General features: G+C 36.0%; 7 protein-coding genes across 7 annotated transcripts; 3 read left to right on the plus strand and 4 right to left on the minus strand.

The window, feature by feature from the left end:
• Positions 1–634: 634 nt before the first annotated feature.
• Positions 635–2,344, plus strand: PRCAT00005776001 (uncharacterized protein; the record flags this gene model as incomplete). The annotated part of the gene is made up of 1 exon (XM_062955873.1): positions 635–2,344. One exon carries the CDS (start codon positions 635–637, stop codon positions 2,342–2,344), a length of 1,710 nt encoding a protein of 569 aa, XP_062812433.1.
• Positions 2,345–3,161: 817 nt separating this feature from the next.
• PRCAT00005777001 (uncharacterized protein) lies at positions 3,162–5,096 on the minus strand (the record flags this gene model as incomplete). The annotated part of the gene is made up of 1 exon (XM_062955874.1): positions 3,162–5,096. The coding sequence occupies one exon, from the start codon at positions 5,094–5,096 to the stop codon at positions 3,162–3,164; it is 1,935 nt and encodes a 644-aa protein (XP_062812434.1).
• A 1,652-nt stretch (positions 5,097–6,748) lies between these two features.
• On the minus strand, positions 6,749–7,315 carry PRCAT00005778001 (uncharacterized protein; the record flags this gene model as incomplete). Its single annotated transcript, XM_062955875.1, has 1 exon — positions 6,749–7,315. One exon carries the CDS (start codon positions 7,313–7,315, stop codon positions 6,749–6,751), a length of 567 nt encoding a protein of 188 aa, XP_062812435.1.
• A 193-nt stretch (positions 7,316–7,508) lies between these two features.
• On the plus strand, positions 7,509–7,922 carry PRCAT00005779001 (uncharacterized protein; the record flags this gene model as incomplete). Its single annotated transcript, XM_062955877.1, has 1 exon — positions 7,509–7,922. The coding sequence occupies one exon, from the start codon at positions 7,509–7,511 to the stop codon at positions 7,920–7,922; it is 414 nt and encodes a 137-aa protein (XP_062812436.1).
• Positions 7,923–8,507: 585 nt separating this feature from the next.
• PRCAT00005780001 (cation:proton antiporter) lies at positions 8,508–10,127 on the plus strand (the record flags this gene model as incomplete). Its single annotated transcript, XM_062955878.1, has 1 exon — positions 8,508–10,127. The coding sequence occupies one exon, from the start codon at positions 8,508–8,510 to the stop codon at positions 10,125–10,127; it is 1,620 nt and encodes a 539-aa protein (XP_062812437.1).
• Positions 10,128–12,929: 2,802 nt separating this feature from the next.
• Positions 12,930–13,931, minus strand: PRCAT00005781001 (SDR family oxidoreductase; the record flags this gene model as incomplete). The annotated part of the gene is made up of 1 exon (XM_062955879.1): positions 12,930–13,931. One exon carries the CDS (start codon positions 13,929–13,931, stop codon positions 12,930–12,932), a length of 1,002 nt encoding a protein of 333 aa, XP_062812438.1.
• Positions 13,932–15,719: 1,788 nt separating this feature from the next.
• On the minus strand, positions 15,720–16,703 carry PRCAT00005782001 (alpha/beta hydrolase; the record flags this gene model as incomplete). The annotated part of the gene is made up of 1 exon (XM_062955880.1): positions 15,720–16,703. The coding sequence occupies one exon, from the start codon at positions 16,701–16,703 to the stop codon at positions 15,720–15,722; it is 984 nt and encodes a 327-aa protein (XP_062812439.1).
• Between the last annotated feature and the right edge of the window lie 4,104 nt (positions 16,704–20,807).

A 20,807-nucleotide genomic window follows, 5' to 3' on the forward strand; every position in this document is an offset into this window, starting at 1 on the left:
CCTTAAAATCACGGAATCTCAAACACCGCGAATACAGGCTTTCTTGCATACCACTAATACTGTTCGCTTTTTCGACCCCACAGTTCCAAATTTTACTTTTGTTCGAACTGAAGAAAGTCTTCGTGGCCAGCTTGATTAAAGTAAGATAGAATCAACCAGTTTTCCAAATGCCCATACGAGAGATCGCGTGAAAATAAACTTGTGCGGCACCCTGAACCACAAACAATAGGGTTGTACCAAGAATTTTTCCCGGGAAATTGGATGGCGGAACAAATGCATAGTTTCCGAAGATAATGAGTTTTTGAAGTGGGGACTTATGTTTCATCCAAATTCAATGCAACCTGACCCCAGAATGCACCGGATCAATTTCAAAATAATAGGAGCATTGTACTTTTACAATAGACAATAGCTACTCCTTTTATTCCAGACAAACGGTTTCATCCATTTAAAGCAATCGATACTTTCGGGGAGAAAGAATTAGCAATGAAAGTTATTTCTATATATATAAGTTCATTCTACCATATTCATAGACAGATGTTCCTTGATGCTTTAGCAGCAAAGATTATCTCGCTTTCAGTAGATACGAGTTTGTTCTTCTACATATTGGAAAAGAGAAAAAAAAAAAAGTAACATAATGAAATGTGGATATATTTTAGTATATGGATTTTTAGCAAATTTTTTTGCTCCTGTTTTGACAACACAGACGCAACCGATTGAAAATTCTATTAACATCTCATCAGATGTTCCAACAGTTGAAGTGAAAAATGGTACTTTAATTGGCAGTTATCTTCCTAACTTCGATCAAGATGTATTTTTAGGAATTCCTTATGCTCAACCGCCAATAGGCGACTTGAGATTTATGAACCCGCAATCACTCAACTCAACATTTCCTACTAAGGGTCTAGAAGTTACAGAATATTCAGACGTATGTATGAATGACGGTGCGTTTGGCGATAGTTCTGGTTTACCTTCCTCTGAGGACTGTCTCACACTCAACATCATAAAGCCTAGTCGAAATCCCGATTATCCTTTGCCTGTCGTTTTGTGGATACATGGTGGAGGCTTTTCTGATGGTAGCAGCAGACGTGATGTTTATAATTTGTCTTACATTGTTGAAAATGGGGTTGAAATGGGCAAACCATTTATTGGAGTAAGTTTGAATTATAGATTGGGAGGTTTTGGGTTCTTGAAAAGTGACGAGGTTTTGAAAAGCGGAAACACCAATGTTGGTTTGCGTGATCAATTGAAAGCAATTGAATGGTTACATGAAAATATCGAAAGCTTTGGAGGGGATCCTAACCATATAGTAATATGGGGTGAAAGTGCTGGGGCCTATAGCGTAGGATTGCTATTACTTTCAGGTAAGATTGGCACATATATCAAAGGGGCTATTATGGAAAGCGGTTCAGGGAGAATGTCAGGAGTTCACTCCGATGTTGACTCTGAAGCTGATGAAGTTGCTTTTCGCAATATAACAAAATTTTTCAACTGTACAGATAAAAACGCGTTAAGCTGTTTGAAGAAAATAGAAGCATCAAGTCTAAATGAGGTCTTTTCTGGAAAAACCAAGGTCCTAGATACAGCCATTAATCCGTATCCATTTGTAGATGGTGATTTTATATCTTATTTTTCTTCCGTAAAGATGAATCATCCTTTCTTTATTCCGGAAATTCCTATAATAATAGGTACAAATACAGCAGAAGGAACATCTTTTGCACCAAAAGGATTGAACACTTCAAACCAGGCGAAAACTTACTTACTGGAGACATATCCTCTTTTGAGGAATTCATCGATTAAAAAGTTGTGTGAATTATATACAGGAAACTTTACTCTGGATCTCTATGGTTCAGAAAACGTAACAATTCCTAGCTCTTTTGGTTCACAGTTTACTAGGCTTGCATCCATAATTGGTGATTTTAAGTTTATTGCTCAGAGTAGGGCATTTGCTAGGAGCTGGGCAAGCCGTCATATTAAAGTATACAAATATAGGTGGAACGTAGCAGATAATGACGTTGAACAAGCGATAGGTGCAACTCATTTCCAAGAGGTGGTTTACGTTTTCGACAATCCATCAAAAAAATTCGTGACTGCAGCGCCCTGGAATAAAGATAAATCAAGTCCGGATTTAGCAAAGCTAATTAGTAAACAATGGATTTCCTTTATTACTACACTAGATCCTAATAATCATGGTATTCAGAATATTCCTGAATGGAAAGTTTTTTCAAAGAGTCAGGAGAGAAATTTTGTTTTTGAGCTCAATAATAAGTCACATATGGAAGAAGATGGATTCAGAAAAGAAGCTATTAACTATGTTATTGGTTTGGGAACTCAAATTGGAGTTTGACTACCTCGTGTCTGATTATAGCCAAATCTACTAAATAATTTGAAAAGAGAAGGCTTGTAGGCTGCTCCTCATAAGGTAAAAATATTATCTATAATATGACTTCAACTTGTATTTAGCAAGCTCAATTAAATGATCTTCCACTCAAGTTCACTGTAACAAGCACCCATAATTCTTTCTGTAGATAAAGCTTTAACTTAGCTTCGAATTGATTAGTATTTGTTCCTCGTTCAGATATACTCCAAAACCTTCTATTTACTTGAATTTAGGCTCTTTAAAAGCACAGGTTGACCTTACATTCTTAAATCCCAAGCCTCTCGAGAGTCTATCCTGTCATATAGTTTCAATTTTTTGAATTCATGAGCTGGTGATCTAATCAAGAAATAGCTAATTTGTATAGCTCTTACTGTTTTTTTCTTGGTATATAAATAAAAAATTGTAATGAAAAGCATCGAAATTAAATTTTTGCATATATATTGCTAGACACTTCAGTGATCAAATGATTTGTAATTTATCTATCAAATTCTTGAGCTTGGAAAATAGCAAATTTCATAGCAGAGAAAGAAACCTACTTTATTTAAAATACAAGGTTTTGCTATTTATCAAGCGAGATTTATTAGACTATTACTGGCTCAGTATGACTCGCTCAGTGAGCAATAATATTTACTGCAATTTTATTACATCGTTCTTGTGCCCGGATAAAATTCACTCTCTAGAGCACATTATTAAAATGATCACTAAAAAATGTATAAATAATAGTAACTTATACTACTTAAAACAAAAAACACAAAAAAATTTTGAAGAATCTGCAAGGAAGCAACTATTCGATACAAGAGCTTTCAACTTTCTCATTCCACTCTGAGTTAGTGACATCTAGTTTTATCTGTTTGTATATTGGTTCCATGGGAGGAACATTCTTCCGTAGAATATTTTTCTTGAAATCATGAATCAACTTTTGTGTGTGCCATTTCGCATGGGAGATGGCATTTACATCAAATACTTCATCCAATTCCTCTAACGTCAAGCCTTTAGTTTCTGGTAAAAACCATAGAACTAACAAAAAGCCAATCATATTCCAACCTGCATACCATCCCAACGCACCTTGTGTTGTAAACGCTGTTTGCATTCTTGGCCATGTGAATGCTAAAATGAAATTGAAAAACCACACTGTGGCAGTAGCAAAGCTCATACCAACATCTCTTATGTACAAGGGAAATGCTTCCCCAGAATATGTAAACGGTATTGGTCCCTCACCTAGAGAGAATGCGATCACGAATAAATACATACCCAAAATAATGACTGCAGTTCTAGCTGAACTAACATGTTTTTGAAGACCTTCAACAACTAAGTCAGCACCATGTTGGTCGATCCAAAACCCACCCATTGTTAATAATAAGAATGCGGCCATCAAAGGTAAAGATACAAGAAGTAAGTTTCTCCTTCCAAAACTGTCGATTATAAAGAAGGAAGGAATAAGCGATACTAAGCCAGCCGTCCCCCAGCCCCAGGACCCAAGCAAGGCGGCGATAGTAGAGAATCCTCCTTCGACTAAAATAGAACTTGAATAAAACGAGATTACATTCACTCCACAGAAGTCTTGCATAAACATAGTAATCCAGGAAGCGATAGCTGCGTTTCTGTTTCTCCTGACAGTGAACATTTCTTTGACCTTTTTCAAGAAAGAAAGCTCATAAGAACCTTCTTCTTTCAATAGAACATATTGATAAAAGCAATCTCTTGCAGCGGATATTTCACTGCTTCGTAATGCCTTCAAAGACTCAAAGCTTTCAATGTGGCGTCCCTTACCCATTAACCATCTGGGAGACTCAGGAACAAATGGAATTTGAAATACTATAATTATTGCAGGTATACAGGCAGAACCCAACATCAATCTCCAGTTAAGACCACCACTTATACCTCTATCGGGAACGTGGTAGAATACCAAACCTGACACGTAACCAAACATAATACCTGCTGATGTAAAAAATTGCCACATCATCACTAAAGAACCTCTCACCCGTTTTGGGGAACATTCTGCTGCGTAAGCAGGTACGGTAGCTGACTTAATACCAATTCCGAAACCTAATATGAATCTAGCAATAAGCAAATGCCACCAGGTATTAACAAACGCTTGCCAGAAACAGGAAAGGCCAGATATCATACATGCCCAGAATATAGTCCATTTTCTTCCTATTTTTCTGTTGCAAAAATCTGACATCCAACATGATATACATGCAGAACATAAATACGGCGCACCATTAATCAATCCCTGTATTAAATCCGAGTTCGCTAATTTGTCTACTCCGAGGGCTGTCGGAAAAAATAAATTTGCTCCGTTAAGTACGGATTCATCCATACCTTGTACTGCAGCTGCAACCGATCCTAGTGCAATAACTTGAATTAGTTTTGACGGCACGTTCCACCTTGAGTTCTCCTCCTTACGTAAAGCCTCTTTTTCATCCTGATTTAAGGATACATTATTCTCGTAATCTTTAGGTGCTCGCGCCAAAGCAGCGGCTCTTGCAAATAGCTCCTCGTCTAATCCATGAGTATTTGCATAGTGTATTCCCATTTGAACCACTTGTGCCTCAGAATATTGCCTTAAAACATTGTATCTGTCATCATCCTCATCTAGTGAACTCATGCGTTCAAGTTCAATGGGACTCGCTACCTTGTCAGTCATTTCGCTAGACAGGGACTTCATTTCTGCTTGCCCCTCATTTAAGGCACCTTTGCTTGGCGGTCCATTTGACATATTTGATCTTCCAATCGCCAAGAAAAATTGTCAGACTTGAAGACAAAAGAAAGCAGCTATATAGTATCCCATCAAAACGCCTCAATTTCTAAAAATTCCCCGAAATATCACTGACGCTAAAAGATGTTATCTTTAATACGCTCAATTCGTCAAAAACTGTTATTCAGGTTCGCTCTCTGGGTCAATATTCGGGGATTTGGGAGGATGAATGCGGAGAATGAAATGTATCTCAGACCGGATCTTGAAAAATTTAATTGTTTCATCGATCTGTATATGCATAAATATCTGATGTAGGCGAGAGTGGTGGGGTTGTTAGACTACTTCCCCACATCGACTTTACAAGCGTGGAATAGTGCTGCGCCTAAAAAGACTTATTTAGACTACTATATCTGATGAACCCCGCGCGGTCAAAAATAAATTAAAGGAATGTGAGCTGGTCAACCAAACTCTCTTTAAATGAATCTAGACCAAAACAATTAGCGGGTGACAGAGATTTCGTATAAATTGACAAAGTTAGTGAAAATGGACTAATGATGATGAGGTTGAACACGAATTTTAAAAAAACAATATTGATCGATGAAAAAATAAATTGACAACCGTTTTATAGACGATATAACGACATACATAGAAATTAAAAAAATTATTATGGGTACATCACATTATCGGAATACCAATACCCAGTTTTGATGACTATCCAGAAGTAATTCTCTAGGTTTCTTGAAACATTTTGCAAATCCTCAACCGATTAGGAGAGTTTCGAGATTTTTGTATTATCACTTCTTATTCTACTCATCAGTTAAAATTCAAGGCATCATAAATTAGACCGTCCTTCGATGATAAAAAAATTGTTCAGAGGAAACATCGAAGTCGACAAGTACAAATTGAGGGCTAAATTTCATCAGACAATAATAAATTGTCATTTAACTCTCTTTTCTTTTAAACACTGTTACACCCAAAGTGAAGTATTACCAAATTTTGGAATTAATACTGAGCGTTTTTTTCTCACTTAAAGGTATCAACGGCTTCAGGAGTAGTGCTCAAAAGTACATTCCGCTATAAAGCTCTTAACGTGTTAAATGAATTGAGGGAAAGAAGAACAATGTATGCAATATTGATTCAATAACGATAGTGCTTAATATGTTAATTTTTACCCGGAAGTAGCATGATCATATAACTTTCCTTATCTATAGATTTTCTATAATAATCTTATTCAGTAATGCAGAAAACAATAAAACTTGAAGCAATGAGAAGAATTTAGGATATAATGCAATCTTGATATCCTGATTCGCACAAACATATAATTGAAATTACCTCTTCAAGACGCACAGCAATTACTCGACTGTCATTTATAATAACAATGTACTTGCTTGTATCATGCTAGGACCTTAGGATTTTTTCTGAATAGTCTTCGGTGTCCTTTACATTTAGCGAACAAGAATAGAACAAGTTCTTGGGATCGATAGTGTCAAGTTGTAGATTAAAAAGATTTGTTTATTGCATTAACTCATCATAGTTAACCATGACCTTTTCATCCCTATTCATTAATGCAACGATTCGAAGAATGAAATTTATGGCATAAAAAAGTATATGTCTACACCATATATTGTCCTCATATTAAGTCCCAAAAGGAACATCATAATTCTCATAGCTGGTTACTTACAACTATTAACATTCTGAAATCCATTTATCGACCGCTTCTTCGCTATATTTAGATACTTGCCTTCATGGAAATGCTCCACTTCAGCTTTACTGGAAAATTCCTCTAAGATATTTGATTGTTCTCCTTCAGAAAGTAATGATTTCCTGATTTCTTTTCCCGTTTTCACTACATTCCATGCTGAAGATGCCCTTCTTAAGATCAAGTCGATCGCTTCTAATTCTAAACCCAGCGTTTCAAGGAAAAAAATGAGCAGGAGAATGGGGATCGCAAACCCAATAACAGCATAAACTATGTAATATCTCCATCTAATTAATGTGATGGCAACTGGCGTTATCATGGTCACAAAGAAATTCCATATCCAATTGTTACCACTCAGAATGGCAATAATGTAATTCCTGAGTTCTGCGGGAGAGATTTCTGTGACATACAACCGGTTAAGGCCTAAGGAACCTATCGGAGTAAAAAAGTTGAAAGCGAATTTAAACAAAACTGCAGCAATGTTTGCACTATGTCCTTTCTGTGAGGTAAAAATCGCGAAGAGTAGAATACAACATGCCATCCCAGTACCACTAATCGTCAATTAAAGTCGTCTTCCGTATCTGTCCTCTGTGAAGAATGCAATAAACCCACAAAAGAACTTGAAAGTATTTCTCTGCTTGGAAGTATTTTTTTTTGCTTCTTGGACATTTTTTGATGTTCCTTTATTGAAGATCTTGATTTCAGATTTAGGGAATCAAATATTTAATATTTCAATGAATGTTAACAAATCTACCAAAAGTTTGTTCATAAAAAGCGAAGATGAAGAAGATCTGAAAAGTAAATTACTTCAAGAACTTTACGACGAAATTTTCTTAGACCATCAAATTGAAAATGTTTCAAAGGCGAGATCTTTAGTTCGCGAAATTGATGAATTGACTTTTATTCAGAGCCATGCATGTCGAATCAAGTTGATAGATGACTTAATTAAAGCATTAGAGCAATGGAACGACAATCCACAGGATAGTGCCGGCGATATTCGTATAAAGAAAGCTGAATTGCTCAAATTAAATACGAATTTGGTGGAGATAATAATATTTCAGATAAGAAGTACCCAACATCTTACAATTTGCTTCAGCCATTTGGTAAAATATTATACAGACTCCATGAAAGGTGAATCAAAGACATAAGAACATGAGAAATGGTCTAAATTTGTTAGGTTTCTTCTTGTAATTACGGATAATATGCCACATTCTTTCGTCGTCGAAATTACGAACAAGCTAGGCGATTACTACTGGCTAGATAACAATTCGCCATTAAGACCTCCTTTAATTGAAACTAAATTTTTCTTCTCAAAACTATAGGAAAAACTGAGGAAGATATCCGCAGAACGTCGCAAGTGAATGTTGCAATAATGAACAAGCTAAGTTCGTCTTCAATATTTCCTTCGTCTACTTCGGCTGACACCCTGTGACTTTGGTTGACTTTGTTGAAAAAAAGTATTGAAAATGAGGAGAAACAGATTCACGACTCATCATATAAATCGTACTCCTGAGAAACATGTAAAAATCTGCTGGCCCTCCATTTTATGGTTAGAGGGTTTGTTTTGGTTTTTTGCTAATTAACTCATCAGTTTTCTGCCATCAAGGTGCAGATGATGGCTATCATTGTCTCTTTGCAAAAACTTCGATTCCGACTATTTTATATGTCACTTTTGATCTTCACAAACGGCATCAAATATCGATACTGCAATTTAGATGTAGAAAGCTCTTGGTATGATATTACTGGTCTGTCTTTTGTTTCTGATTAATGAGGCATCCACTACTTTAAGTGAAGATCTAAAGTGCGCACATTTCATCAATTTTAGGGGACTTTTATTCTCATCTCATCTCTCCATCATGTCCCATTCGTCAACTTATTTCGCATATGAAGAGCCTACTCCTGTGACCATCTTGATCTATTCAGGTTTTATTTTACTTCTTAATGCTATTAAGTTTGTTTTTGATCGTTTAATTAGTTGTGGTTTAGTTGGACAAATCCTTATAGGAGTCACTTTTGGAGTGCCAGGGTGTAAGTGGCTCACATTGTCGGCACAGAAAACGATAATGCAACTTGGGTATATCGGATTAACATTGATGGTTTACGAAGGTGGTTTATCTACACCATTTAAAACAATGAAAGACAATTTATTTCTTTCACTAGGTGTTGCTATTACAGGAATAATCACTCCCATAGGATTAAGTTTTACATTGATGAGTTTTTCAAATGCATCCCCCGTTGCAGCATTTGCAGCAGGTGCTGCTTTATGTTCTACAAGCTTAGGTACTGCTTTGACTGTCTTGTCAACTGCTAATTTGAAGATCACAAAGCTTGGTGTCCTATTAACAAATGCGGCGGTGATTGATGATATAGCAGGATTGATTATGATGCAGGTAGTTTCAAATCTTGGAGATGGGGATTTTACGGCAGCAAGTGTGTTGCGCCCAGTGTTTGTTTCTCTAGGACTTATACTCGTTGTTCTTATATTTTGTTACTTTGCACTTCTTCCAGTAACAATTAGGGTAATTCAATTCGTATCATCTCATTCTGGATGGTTTAAATCTTTATCAGCAGAGAAGACAATGTTTGTGGTGCAGACACTCATCCTAATTGGTTTGGTAATTGGTGCTACTTATGGAGGAGCTTCGGGTTTGACTGCTGCTTACGTTACCGGGGCTGCAATTACGTGGTGGGACTCTGAAATACTTCGTTTGAGAAACCTCCCAATTTCCTCTGTCTCCAGTATTAATGATGCATCGCCAAATGTCGAAATAAATTCTGAAATATCACGAGAAAGTACTACAGGTAAGTGGGTAACGGGTCATTTTATATTTAATAAGTTTTATGCTGAAGTTTTCAATAAAATTCTCTGCCCATTTTTCTTTGGTTCAATTGGATTTTCGATTCCTATAACGCAGATGTTTACTGGTCGTCTAATTTGGAGAGGGTTTGTTTATGCGTTATTGATGTTTTTTTCGAAGTTGATATGTGGTCTTTGGGTTCTTGCAGTTGGTTATTTTTCTAAGCGTCGATCTACTGAATCAGAAAAAGATATGGTTCATATTAGCAGCTTATATACTGCCGTTTTATTGGGCTTGTCAATGGTACCTCGGGGTGAGATCGGGTTTTTGATATCTTCATTAGCTGAATCTAAAGGTGTTTTCTCCGATGCACAATCTAATCAGAGCTCAAAGAGCTCTGAAATTTATATTGTAGTTACATGGGCTATTGTGCTTTGTACATTTTTGGGGCCCATCCTGATAGGGTATGTCATAAGAAAAGTCAAAAAACGAACTAACGAGCTGTTTGATCCTTTGCACAAATGGGGGGCAGGTGCAAATATAAGTTTATATTAATTATTTTAGTGGCTCGGTATTGTTACACTGATAGCTTTAAATTCTATCGATTCTCTACATAGTCATCATTCTTGATAACAGGTAGCCAAGTTTTTTTTTGGTGGGAAATATAGAATTTCAACTCAGTGATCGCTAGTTATGAAGCCAGAAAAACGGCAAGAAAAGGCAAAATTGAAAATGGAATACATTTACATAATACATCATAGCCCCTCTTCGCAGTCCCCATCAAATATTCCTCATCAATTTCGAAGCTCTTATATGGTCTGATCGTTGCAGCAGACAAAAATTGTCTGATGAAAAACTGATTTATATTTCAAAGTTTATATATGAATGAAAATATTTGTTGATTAAAAGTACCCTTTCAAGCATTTAAGTTAGAATTATTAATTTTTCGAAGATTTTATGGAACCAGCTTATGATAAGTGTACGGTCGTGCATCGATGCGAATGATCATTTATGTCAAACTATCATCATCTCCTTATCTAAGTGAAAATACCGAGCTTTGAACTTTGTAGCACATATGAGCGAAGCTGTGAACGGATCAAATCAAAGCGAGGATATTTTCAAAGACTTGGGCTTATATACTTTGAATGGGGAAATTTTTGTTAAGAAAGATACAAAATATAGGGAAAAGAGCAAAAGCAGAAAAAATGCTACGACAAAGAGTAAATAAGAAGAAGAGAAGTTCGACGACGTCTAAACAGATACAACCAAGTTTTGTCCTAAGCCATTTGGATAAATGAAGAACTTTTTGAAAAATTATTCCAAATTACCTTCTAAACATATGGTCATAGCTGCTATTTTAGAACGGATCTTTACTCCTACCACATTAACGATTGTTTCATTTAGAAAATGGAGCTAGAGGGGGCGTCCTCTCGTCACATTTTAATTTCAGTCTTATTGTCTCGAGGAAATATTTCTACTGAATTTCTTCGACCTTTTCTTTTCTGTTTTATTTCTCTGTTAGAGTCCCTCTATGTTGATTATGTATTGACGCCATTTCAAGTTCTAAAAGAGAGCTCTGCCTGCTTTCATAGAAGGCGAAGGATCGAGGAACCAAGATAAGACAAGCAAAAGATATTAGTGTTTTTGAATAGAAGTAATAAGGAATTGTAAGGTTTATGGTGGATTTCTCTATCAAAAGTAATAAGAAATTGCTCAAATGTCAAAGTAGCCTATTTCTGCTCAACTGTGAAACAGTGGGAGACAAATACGGACTCCCAGAAAACGTTGAACTCGCTGATTTAAGTGATGAAAAAAAATACAGAATCAGATACTCTTTGCGATATCTATTAATTTTTATCTCATACTTTCTCTATATACTGAATATATGTTTTTTATATATATAGACAGATCTTTGATTGAACTCATTATCGTATTATTATTTCATCCGTTTCAAAATATGTTGATGACTGCATATTACGCTCAAGGGAAATGAATCTTTCTATCTAGAAATAATGTCTAATATGCCTGTAGCGTCTGCAGCCCATAAAATAACTAGTCTAATATGCGGTCTTTGCCGCAACTTGAAATTACTCAGGCAGCCACTATTGTTTTCATGTCCTTCGGTTGTTGAAGTTCGAATTCAGCCGCTAGCCGTACTTAGTTTGTGGCCAACCTTGTTGTTGTCATAAGGTCAAGCCTGTCACTAGAAACTTTGCATCGGACTATATATCTAGCTGTATAAACCCAATAAATTGAAGAATATAATCTAGTACCATTTACGCTAATACATTTTGAGCAAACGATAAGCTCGAAGAAGCGAATAATAAACCCAAGGCTTGAAAGAGAAATTATTCTCAAAAAGACATGCCCTTCGAAATAAACTTTAAAATAACTATACATTCTATTCCTATTACTTCACTCAAGTCCCTCTTGCCTTTTTTGAAAAAGATGACATTGAGTACACTTTTTTCTAGTTTGCGACTTCAGTCTTCTTTATAACATTGACAAATATTATATTATCTGAAGTATGTATAGAATTTTCAAGTCTCAGAGGGACTATACATGCTGACCAATCCAGAACCCATAATTTTGGTATTTAAGGTTGGAAAAATATACCAAATTTTTAAAGTGTTACAAAAAACCTAAAAAATCTAGTATTCGGTTATTTTTATATTAATTACACTAAAATTATTCAATGAGCAAACCAATCAAAATCTCTCTCAGCGAGCCCAGCTGTCAGACTTGACTCCATGGTTGAAAAGTCCTTATTGTTAAGATTCTGTATCATTGATAAGTATAAAATTTCAGGAAAAGGATGCAGAATCTATAGAACGGGAGCGACATTTGACTGAATTTCAAGAAGCAACCCTGCTGCAATGAGAATCACATCTACAGAAAGAAAATGGCTTCTTTGCCGGTATGTATTTGCACTGCCAATCCTTCATAAGATTTAGGTGCAAAAACATAAATTTTACAGAAGATTCTATAAACCAGGGGCATATGCGTTAAAGCCACCATACGTATAAACAAATCGTCAAAACGATAAATGAAGTATAAAGCAAAGCCTTCTTCAGCGGAACTATTGATGAGTCCTCGATAAATGGCTAGTCCTTCGGACTTAAGAAAAATTTTACAAAATATAAATTTTGAATGAGATATCCAATTAAGGTTTCAGGTTGCAGATGAGATTGTACAAATCAGGGCTATTTTTTGTTCTTCCTCCAATCTGGAGATTTAATTTGGAGCTGAATGTATCATAATCATTCTAAAGGAGATGGAAAATTATTAAAAAGGTGGCTCATATAACATCCTCTGGGCCCTGGTGTGCTGCAAGTTAAAGTTCATACAAAATTAGAATCACGAAATAGGGTAGACTTTCAAAATTTGATTGATTGAGTCCCGAAGTGACTTCTCGAAGTCAATGAAGTCAAAAGCAAGAATTTTTCGAGTTTTTTTATTATCAACTGTTGCATTCACTTTTGGATCGTTTCTTATCCCATTTCCTTCAACTGCTGGTACTTTTAATTGAGGAAAATTCTCTCTAATGTAGCCAACAATATCCTGAACATTGCATGGTTCATTGTATAATACTAATCTTTTACCAAAAGCCTTTTCGTTGGTGAAGGCAGTAATATGAGCCTTGGCGACGTCTCTAACATCAATAAATGCCCCACTAAACTGTGGCATCTTACCGGTAGAAACCAGTCTAACAATTGAGTTGATAAACTCCGCAGAAAAGTTCAACTTCTCCTTGACTTCTTCATCAAAAGCTTGGGGTCCAAACACATATGCTGGGTTAACAGCAGTTAATGTGAAATGCGGTTTTTCCTTTTCAAGAAAATCCCAAGCAGCCTTTTCAGCAAATTTCTTTGATCCAGGATATCCAAGAGACTTTTCCTTGGCTGCTTCTTCCCACGTAATAGAATTCCAACTATCTTCAGTGTATGGTAAAGGAGAGTTATTTTTTGAGTCTTTAACTGCAATATAGGATGATGTTATCACTACATGTTCAATTTGGGAACCATGATCCTTGATTGATTGTAACACAGATTTAGTGCCCTCCACAGCTGGGATTAAGAACTCTTTCTCATTATCATTTGCATTATGAGGCAACGGAGAGGCCGTATGTAAAAACGCTGTCGCATCTTTGTTGTTCGTAAGTATTTTGTCAAAAGCTTTCTCTTCTGTCAAGTTGGCAATTTCGAAAGAGAAGTTGCTGGAGTTAAACAATTTAGCTAAATTGTTTCCTTTTTCTGCTGATCTGACTGTACCCACTACAGCATGACCTTGAAGCAATAGATCCTTGATAATATGTTGAGCAATATAACCAGATGCACCAGAAATAAGTACTTTTGTCATTATTTTTTCTTTCAATAAGATTGGTATATGACTTGTCCTTTAGGAGCAAACCAGAGACAAGCAAAGTTTAAATAGTAACCTCCCTGCGGCGCGCCACTGAAGGATTTCGGAGTATATGCAGCATCTGACTAATGTATAATTTCCATGTTCAATTTCCTTATCTCAAACGCCTTCAGACGTCTTAATCGTAATGTCCAATTTCCGTATCTTTTCAACAAGGTCAACTCGATGCATCTTAATAAGCTGGTAAGTCAGAACTTTATTTCCACTTATCAAGGGTCTCGTGGAAAATAACTATTTTACAGTTTGCAACTACCGAATCTACAGACACAGAAAGGGTTCCCAATGGCAGTAGCATGGCAGTAGCATGGCAGTAGCATGGTTCTTAATAGGCTGATATCTACCTTGCATAAAATTAAGAGTCTTTAATGAAACTCTCAAGTATGTAAACTACGAATCCTGATTTTGCCGTTAAGTTTGTAAATAGAGGTGATTTTTATGGGGCTGAGGACGCTAATTTGAAGCTCTTGAAAATATTGTGGATGCTAATGAGCCAGAGTTAAGTCGCAGTCTAGTTATTAGTATCAAAGGAGGTTTGGAACTTACTAATTTTACCATAAGCAGATCCAAGGAAGAAGTCCGGTCAATTGAAGACATCATCTTATTTTCCTAAAGGTCCTAATTTGAGACGCAAAACTGTCTTCGAAACTTTTAGTGTGATCCAAAAGTTTCATATGAGAAGACTATTGGGTGTGTTGCAGAATAAGTCAAGGCAGGTAAAGTTGACGATATTTCTATTTCCGAGGCTGGTCTTGATTCTATCAGAAAGGCTGTTGGGGTTTTCTCTATACCCTTTAAGAGTTGGGATGTCACTAATGTGTCAAGATTTAACTTTTACGGGGCTTTGAAGGCAACCTCCGAGCTTTCCCAATCTCAAAAATTTTCCTGATTTCGATAGTAATGATGATTTAAATCATGACTATGATTACAATCCATTCTTATCACTTTTAAAGTAAGACTGATAGAAGTTCATTTGTTGATTTGTTGATTTGTTACTCAATTGTTCTTAAATAAGAGCAGAATCTCTATGACAATCTTGACACATTCCAAGGTTACAAATTCGAAGCAGTGCCAGTCTTGTAAGTATACACAACGTGATGAATTTTGCAAAAATATATAAGCACGAGGTACTCATACTCCCAATAGTAGAAGATTACATTCTACAAAGGATTTTAGGTAGTAATACACTATACAGAAGCTTAAAGCAGTCAAGTATAATAAGTATCAGCCAGGTACAACAGTAGCCCTAAAAGCAACTATTAGCACTTCTTGTAAAAATGACCTCAGTTGAATGATACTCCATCAGTCTTTGCCTTAATGACTGTATGAGTTCGATTCTCTTTGGTACCCTCTGTTAAAGTGATACTTTAATGAAGGAGTTTTAAATTGAGGTTTCAGAACCTTTCAAAAATAAGTAAGGCATAAGCTCAATAGAAGTTGTGGGCAAGACTCAGATTATTAAATACTTTTGGTCTACTCTGAGCCGAGAGATTGAATCAGGACACTAGCTGAAGGCTATAACTGTCAGCTGTGAGCTGTGTCCGTGATTATTACAATAGACAAATATAAAGCATTTTTCATCACGATATCAGTAATTATATTTATGAGACAAATAAACTAACACCTTTCAAGAACTAATTTTTTAAACTATAAGAAAAAGAACTAGATTTGTAGGCTTCTTCGAGAAACATCACCACAAGAATTGCAAACCAACTTTCGTGTACCTAATCAAATCTTTTGGAACCAAGAAAAAATTTCTCCACAGTTTCGATCAACAACGTCTGGTTGGTCGTAGTGCTGGAAATGAGAGACATCATTGTTCCAAATAAGCTTCTTCTTGCTAGTTGGAATAGACTCAAAGTGTCTCTTTGCCGCAGCTCCGTTCATACAATTATCACCATGAATAAGCAAAGCAGGTTTTTTAAGTTTTGCAACATTTTCGACAGTTTGATAACTAAAATGATCCAAGTCACTAAGGACAGCATATCGGTTTTCATAATTTTTCAAAGTCCATGGACCATACCAAGACCAAACAACTGGACCTGGTAAGCCTGCTAACGATCCGACGTTGGGATCTGCTGCTTTTTTATCGACTAATGGTTGGTAAATGACCTCGCCGGTAGTTTCATATAGTTTTTGAGCTTTCTTTGCTCTCTCAATCCGAGCTTTGAAAAGTGCCTCTCCTTGCTCTGGGGTTGGCATCTTCATAGTAGCAATATCTAAATCGGGTTTCCAGTCAACGCAGCCCGCACAAATCATGTAAATGTCGGTTTCATGATCACGATAGTAGCCGGACACAGATGCCACACCGACAACTCTATCATCATAAGAAGCAATGTCCAAACATTCAGGTCCACCTTGACAAATTCCAAGAAGAAAAATCTTACTTTCGTCGATATCGCCTCTCAGGATAAGATAGTCAATTCCGGCTACAGCATCTTCGTTTTTCATTTTAGGATTTTCCAATCGCCTGGGTTCTCCAGTGCTTTCGCCAACTGTACGTGGATCAAAAATTAAGGCGGCATATCCTTGGTTTGCCAAACGAGTGGCATACTGCATCGGTGCTTGCTCTTTAATAAAGGAATAGGGTCCAATTATTACAATACCAGGTGGCTTGGAAACATTATTTGGGCGATACAAGACGCCAGCTATACTTTCGCCCTGGGAAGGGTAAGTAACGGTATTCGTAGTATAATCTCCGAGAAAAGACATAATGCCACTATTCTATGGACCTCGGCTGCCAGTAGCTTTAACTAATTATAATAGTTTGGTAGATATTTTGGGGTTCAGGCTGCTTTATATTCTTATATCGCGAATTCATGTAATCGGATGCGGCTTATAACCGAGATGATCTACTAATCTCATATACTATGCGGCTTATTACCGTAATGACGTAATATGTAGTATGAATATAGATAGCAATCGTGAGAGCTTGTGTGCTGAAATTCCATTTGATTTGGAATTAGCACTTGCGGAAATCGATAGCGACTTCTTCTTACTCGAAGATAAATCGTTTTAAATTCTTGTTTTCCGGTGAACATATTTTTTAATTCAGCTGTAATCTCAAATATTTGAATTTCTATTAGCATATAGGAGTCTAGCACTCTATATCTTTATTGACGACACAGTACGTTTAAATTTTGGTAGCGAAGTCAAAACTACTCACTTTAACCATTCAACGATAAGCTAAAAAAAACCTAATTATCCGTTAAAGAACATGCAACATTTAATATTGGCGAATCTTATAGCGTTGTAAGAGACGAAAACTTTTTATAAACGGCACCTTTATACCCTTTTACCATTGACTTGCAATCATCCCAATCATGGTATACCCCAGTTTTCACACTTTTGGCGACAGCATACCACGATAGCACATTGACCTTTATAGCAAAGGACAAATGGCGAAGAGTTCCACCGCCTAGATTCTTTACCAACAGAGTAATACTCAAAATGAAAGGAATAATGTCCTCCTCAGGCCGCGATAGTTACCGCATAAAGAGCTAGAGGTGGTTTGTGTTTAAAGAGCAGAGAATTAACTATAGCAAGATGACTACAGAATCGAAATTAGACGCAGGTGAGACGACCCTGATTAATGATACGATAATCCTGATTATATTCAAGTGATACTCAAAGAGACAAGTACAAATCAAGAAAACTAGGAATAATAATTATAATTAATTCCTTGAAATGGTTGCTTTTTTGGCTACTCTTACTGTTTCCCTAGATGGTAAAAGATGTTTTGAGTCTATATCTAAAATTTTAATAATCCAAAGACGTAATTAAAAGATTTGTTTGTCTTCATCGTCTTGCCCCTCACTATAACAAGAAAAATTGAAATCTTTGAACCAAACGCAATAATTTAACAAATCATTTTTTAAAGAAAAACCATTTTGTGCAAAGCATACCAATGACGAGTGGTAAAACAATAACTTTTAGGCTTAATAATGTAGCTGTTTGACAAGCGAATCAAATGATCATCATCTAATTTGAATATTCATGCCCAAGTGGTTGGGGATCTTCCTGGATAATGGCTCTATGTAGTTCACTTCAAGTGAGACCATTGCTTCTTTGTAGACAATGGATTCCAAGGAAAGATCACCTATGCTTTGATCCATATTCTCTCTACATTCTCTTAGGTAAGCTACCACTGGTAGATGCAATTGCCTCCCCCTGTTGAATGCCGCTGTCTTCAAATATGGCAAAATATAGAGTCCCTTATAGAAAGGGAAAAATGTTATTAGAACACGCTTGGCGGATGGATGGCACATCAGGCTCACCTCATGCAAAGGAAAACAAAAGAATATATATCTTCAGTTGAAGCAGCATCAAGCTAAAGATAAGAATGCTGCGGAAAAACATTTTTTGCACTGAAAACAGAAATTGAATTTTTCCCTGTTTCTACTTCATTTATCATGATCATGGCATTGCTAAAACAGCAATCAAAATAATCTATTGTTTTTTTTTTGAAAAATGTTCATTATCATATTATTCTCTTAGCTCATCCGTATCAAAAATTTTTTGATATGTCTTCAAAAAAGTACCTTTCTTTGAAACTAGTGAGTTTAAGAGCATATATTTCTCATTAAAATCATTTTTCCCGAAATTCACAGTATCAATTGCGCGTAACAAAATCTCCAACACTCTGATTGAAACCAAAACCTCTAGAATACGTAAAACCACAGCTTCAGGTCTGCCAGCTGTCAAGATTAATAGACACTCTTAGACTTTGGCTCGAATAATATATTAGTTGATGTTGAAAGAAATTTATGCCGATCAAACTCGACATTGAATTGAGCATCATTTGAACTTTGTTCAGTAGACTCACTGAATTTTATCCTCTTCTGTTGGCAGAGCTTTTTCCAATAAATTTCTCACCTGAATAGATACATTATCTCCTTTGGTTATACAGTACTCGCATATAGTACTAGTCGTTTCGCATTATAATGGGTCAGCAAGAATGTTACATGGTGAAGAAACTTCTAGTTATTTTGATCTTAAGTTTTCCACAGTTAAGACATCTAACACTTGAGCTTTTTAGTTTAGGTTTTGGCTCAGAATAATAGAGCTTTCTTATATATCATTAATATCTAGGGTGTTTGATCATACCATCTGCTTTGAGCTCTAGCTTCAGTAGTATTCAGATTAAATGAGTGTAATTATCATTGCAATTATATTGTGGAAAACGTACATTAAAAGGAAATAATAATCTTTGGTGAGACTAATGCTGAAATTAATATTTTCATCAAATGTAGAAATTTGAAGATCCATATGGGCAATAAGTCATGAGCCTACGCCTGGGGCATATAATCTCACACGAGACTATTTTTTAGAGCGACTCGGTTAGTAGTCGGGTGAACTTGTCAAGGATGGTGTACCTTGATGGTTTCTTTTTTTCTCAATTTCCGTTCTGGGATTGAGGCTGGAAGCGCTGAAGTGACAATAGTGTGTTCTTTTCGAAAATAGACGAAAAAATTACCAGTCCGTTCACGACACAGACCAATTCAAACTTGTTAAGTTGGCACTCAAAATAGAGCCTGAATATAAAAAATATAAGGGCAACATTTGCGGTAATCATTATTGAGATTAATATTTTACAAAAACTATTATACCATGAAGTGCTACCTTACTATTTTAATTTACCTTTTTGGTATCGTTTTAGGTAGTAATATAACATAATATGATTAGAACTTACCTGAGTATATTATACAGTATCAAAAACTATTTACAAACTTATCGCTGTGTCTAGATTTATTAGAGCTTAATTATACAATGATGCTCTCAGGTGAAGAGAATTTTGTTATTTTACGTAATGTTGGGAGTGATATTGATTTAAAAACAAATGAAGTTACGCCAATGTATTGCTAGTTCAGAGTCGCCACTACATATAACTTTTGACAGATCAGTACTCAATTATGATCTGTCAAATATCTCTTCAGATTGGCTGGGAACTATCGATTTTACTAGTAGCTCAGATATTTCCCACTTTGCATTTGAACGAGTTAATCAAGGGTATAGCTTGGAAATCATTTAGCCAAGCGTAAAAGTTATAAAGAGGTTATCATAACAGGCTATTATCATTCGAATAACAATGAATGTAAGGATGAGTCAAGAAAGGTAAAACACTGTTATTTAACTTATAAATGCTACTCTCCCATAAAGTAGCCAATCACAAAGTCAATCTGGGTGCATAACGCTAGGTGCGCTGAAGTTTTGACTTTCTGTGGTGGGCCTCACCACCTACGTAGGGATGGGGGAATGCGATGGTACACTATCAAACCAAATCATAGTGGCTGCTATAAGTACAACACATATTCTTGGAAAAAATATCCAGGAATGTGGTCAGGAAAGAAGCAGTGCTTATGTAAAAATTATACATACTATAATATTGACAACTTATAAGCGATCGTTCACGTTTTGTTGAATCATATCTCTAGTTATATATTTTGCTTAGATGACGTTGTTTTACTCGGATGAACTTGCCTCATTATTTTGTAAGCATTTTTACCAAAGCTGTGGCTCGTTTGCAGCCATTATGTTGATAGCATTTTTCCCTTGCTTACTATTTTATTTCTGTCCCAAGTTCAGCAGTGATATTTCATGGTATGCAAAGCAGATAAAATTTAAGTGTTGTGCACTCAGTAATAGATTTCGTTACAGAAACAGTCGTTGGTGTTCGCGCTATTTATTTTATCTCTAACAATAGCATCTTCAATAAACGAAGATGAAAGCGCGTTTAAACTAGTCTTCGATATAATTATATAGGCGTTTATACTCCTTCACCATTTCTTGTCCTTCCGACTTCTTGAACGCTTTTCT

Source organism: Priceomyces carsonii, assembly GCF_900007245.1.
Source record: "Priceomyces carsonii strain CBS4050 genome assembly, scaffold: Debaryomyces_carsonii_scaffold_6, whole genome shotgun sequence".
Taxonomy (NCBI): domain Eukaryota; kingdom Fungi; phylum Ascomycota; class Pichiomycetes; order Serinales; family Debaryomycetaceae; genus Priceomyces; species Priceomyces carsonii.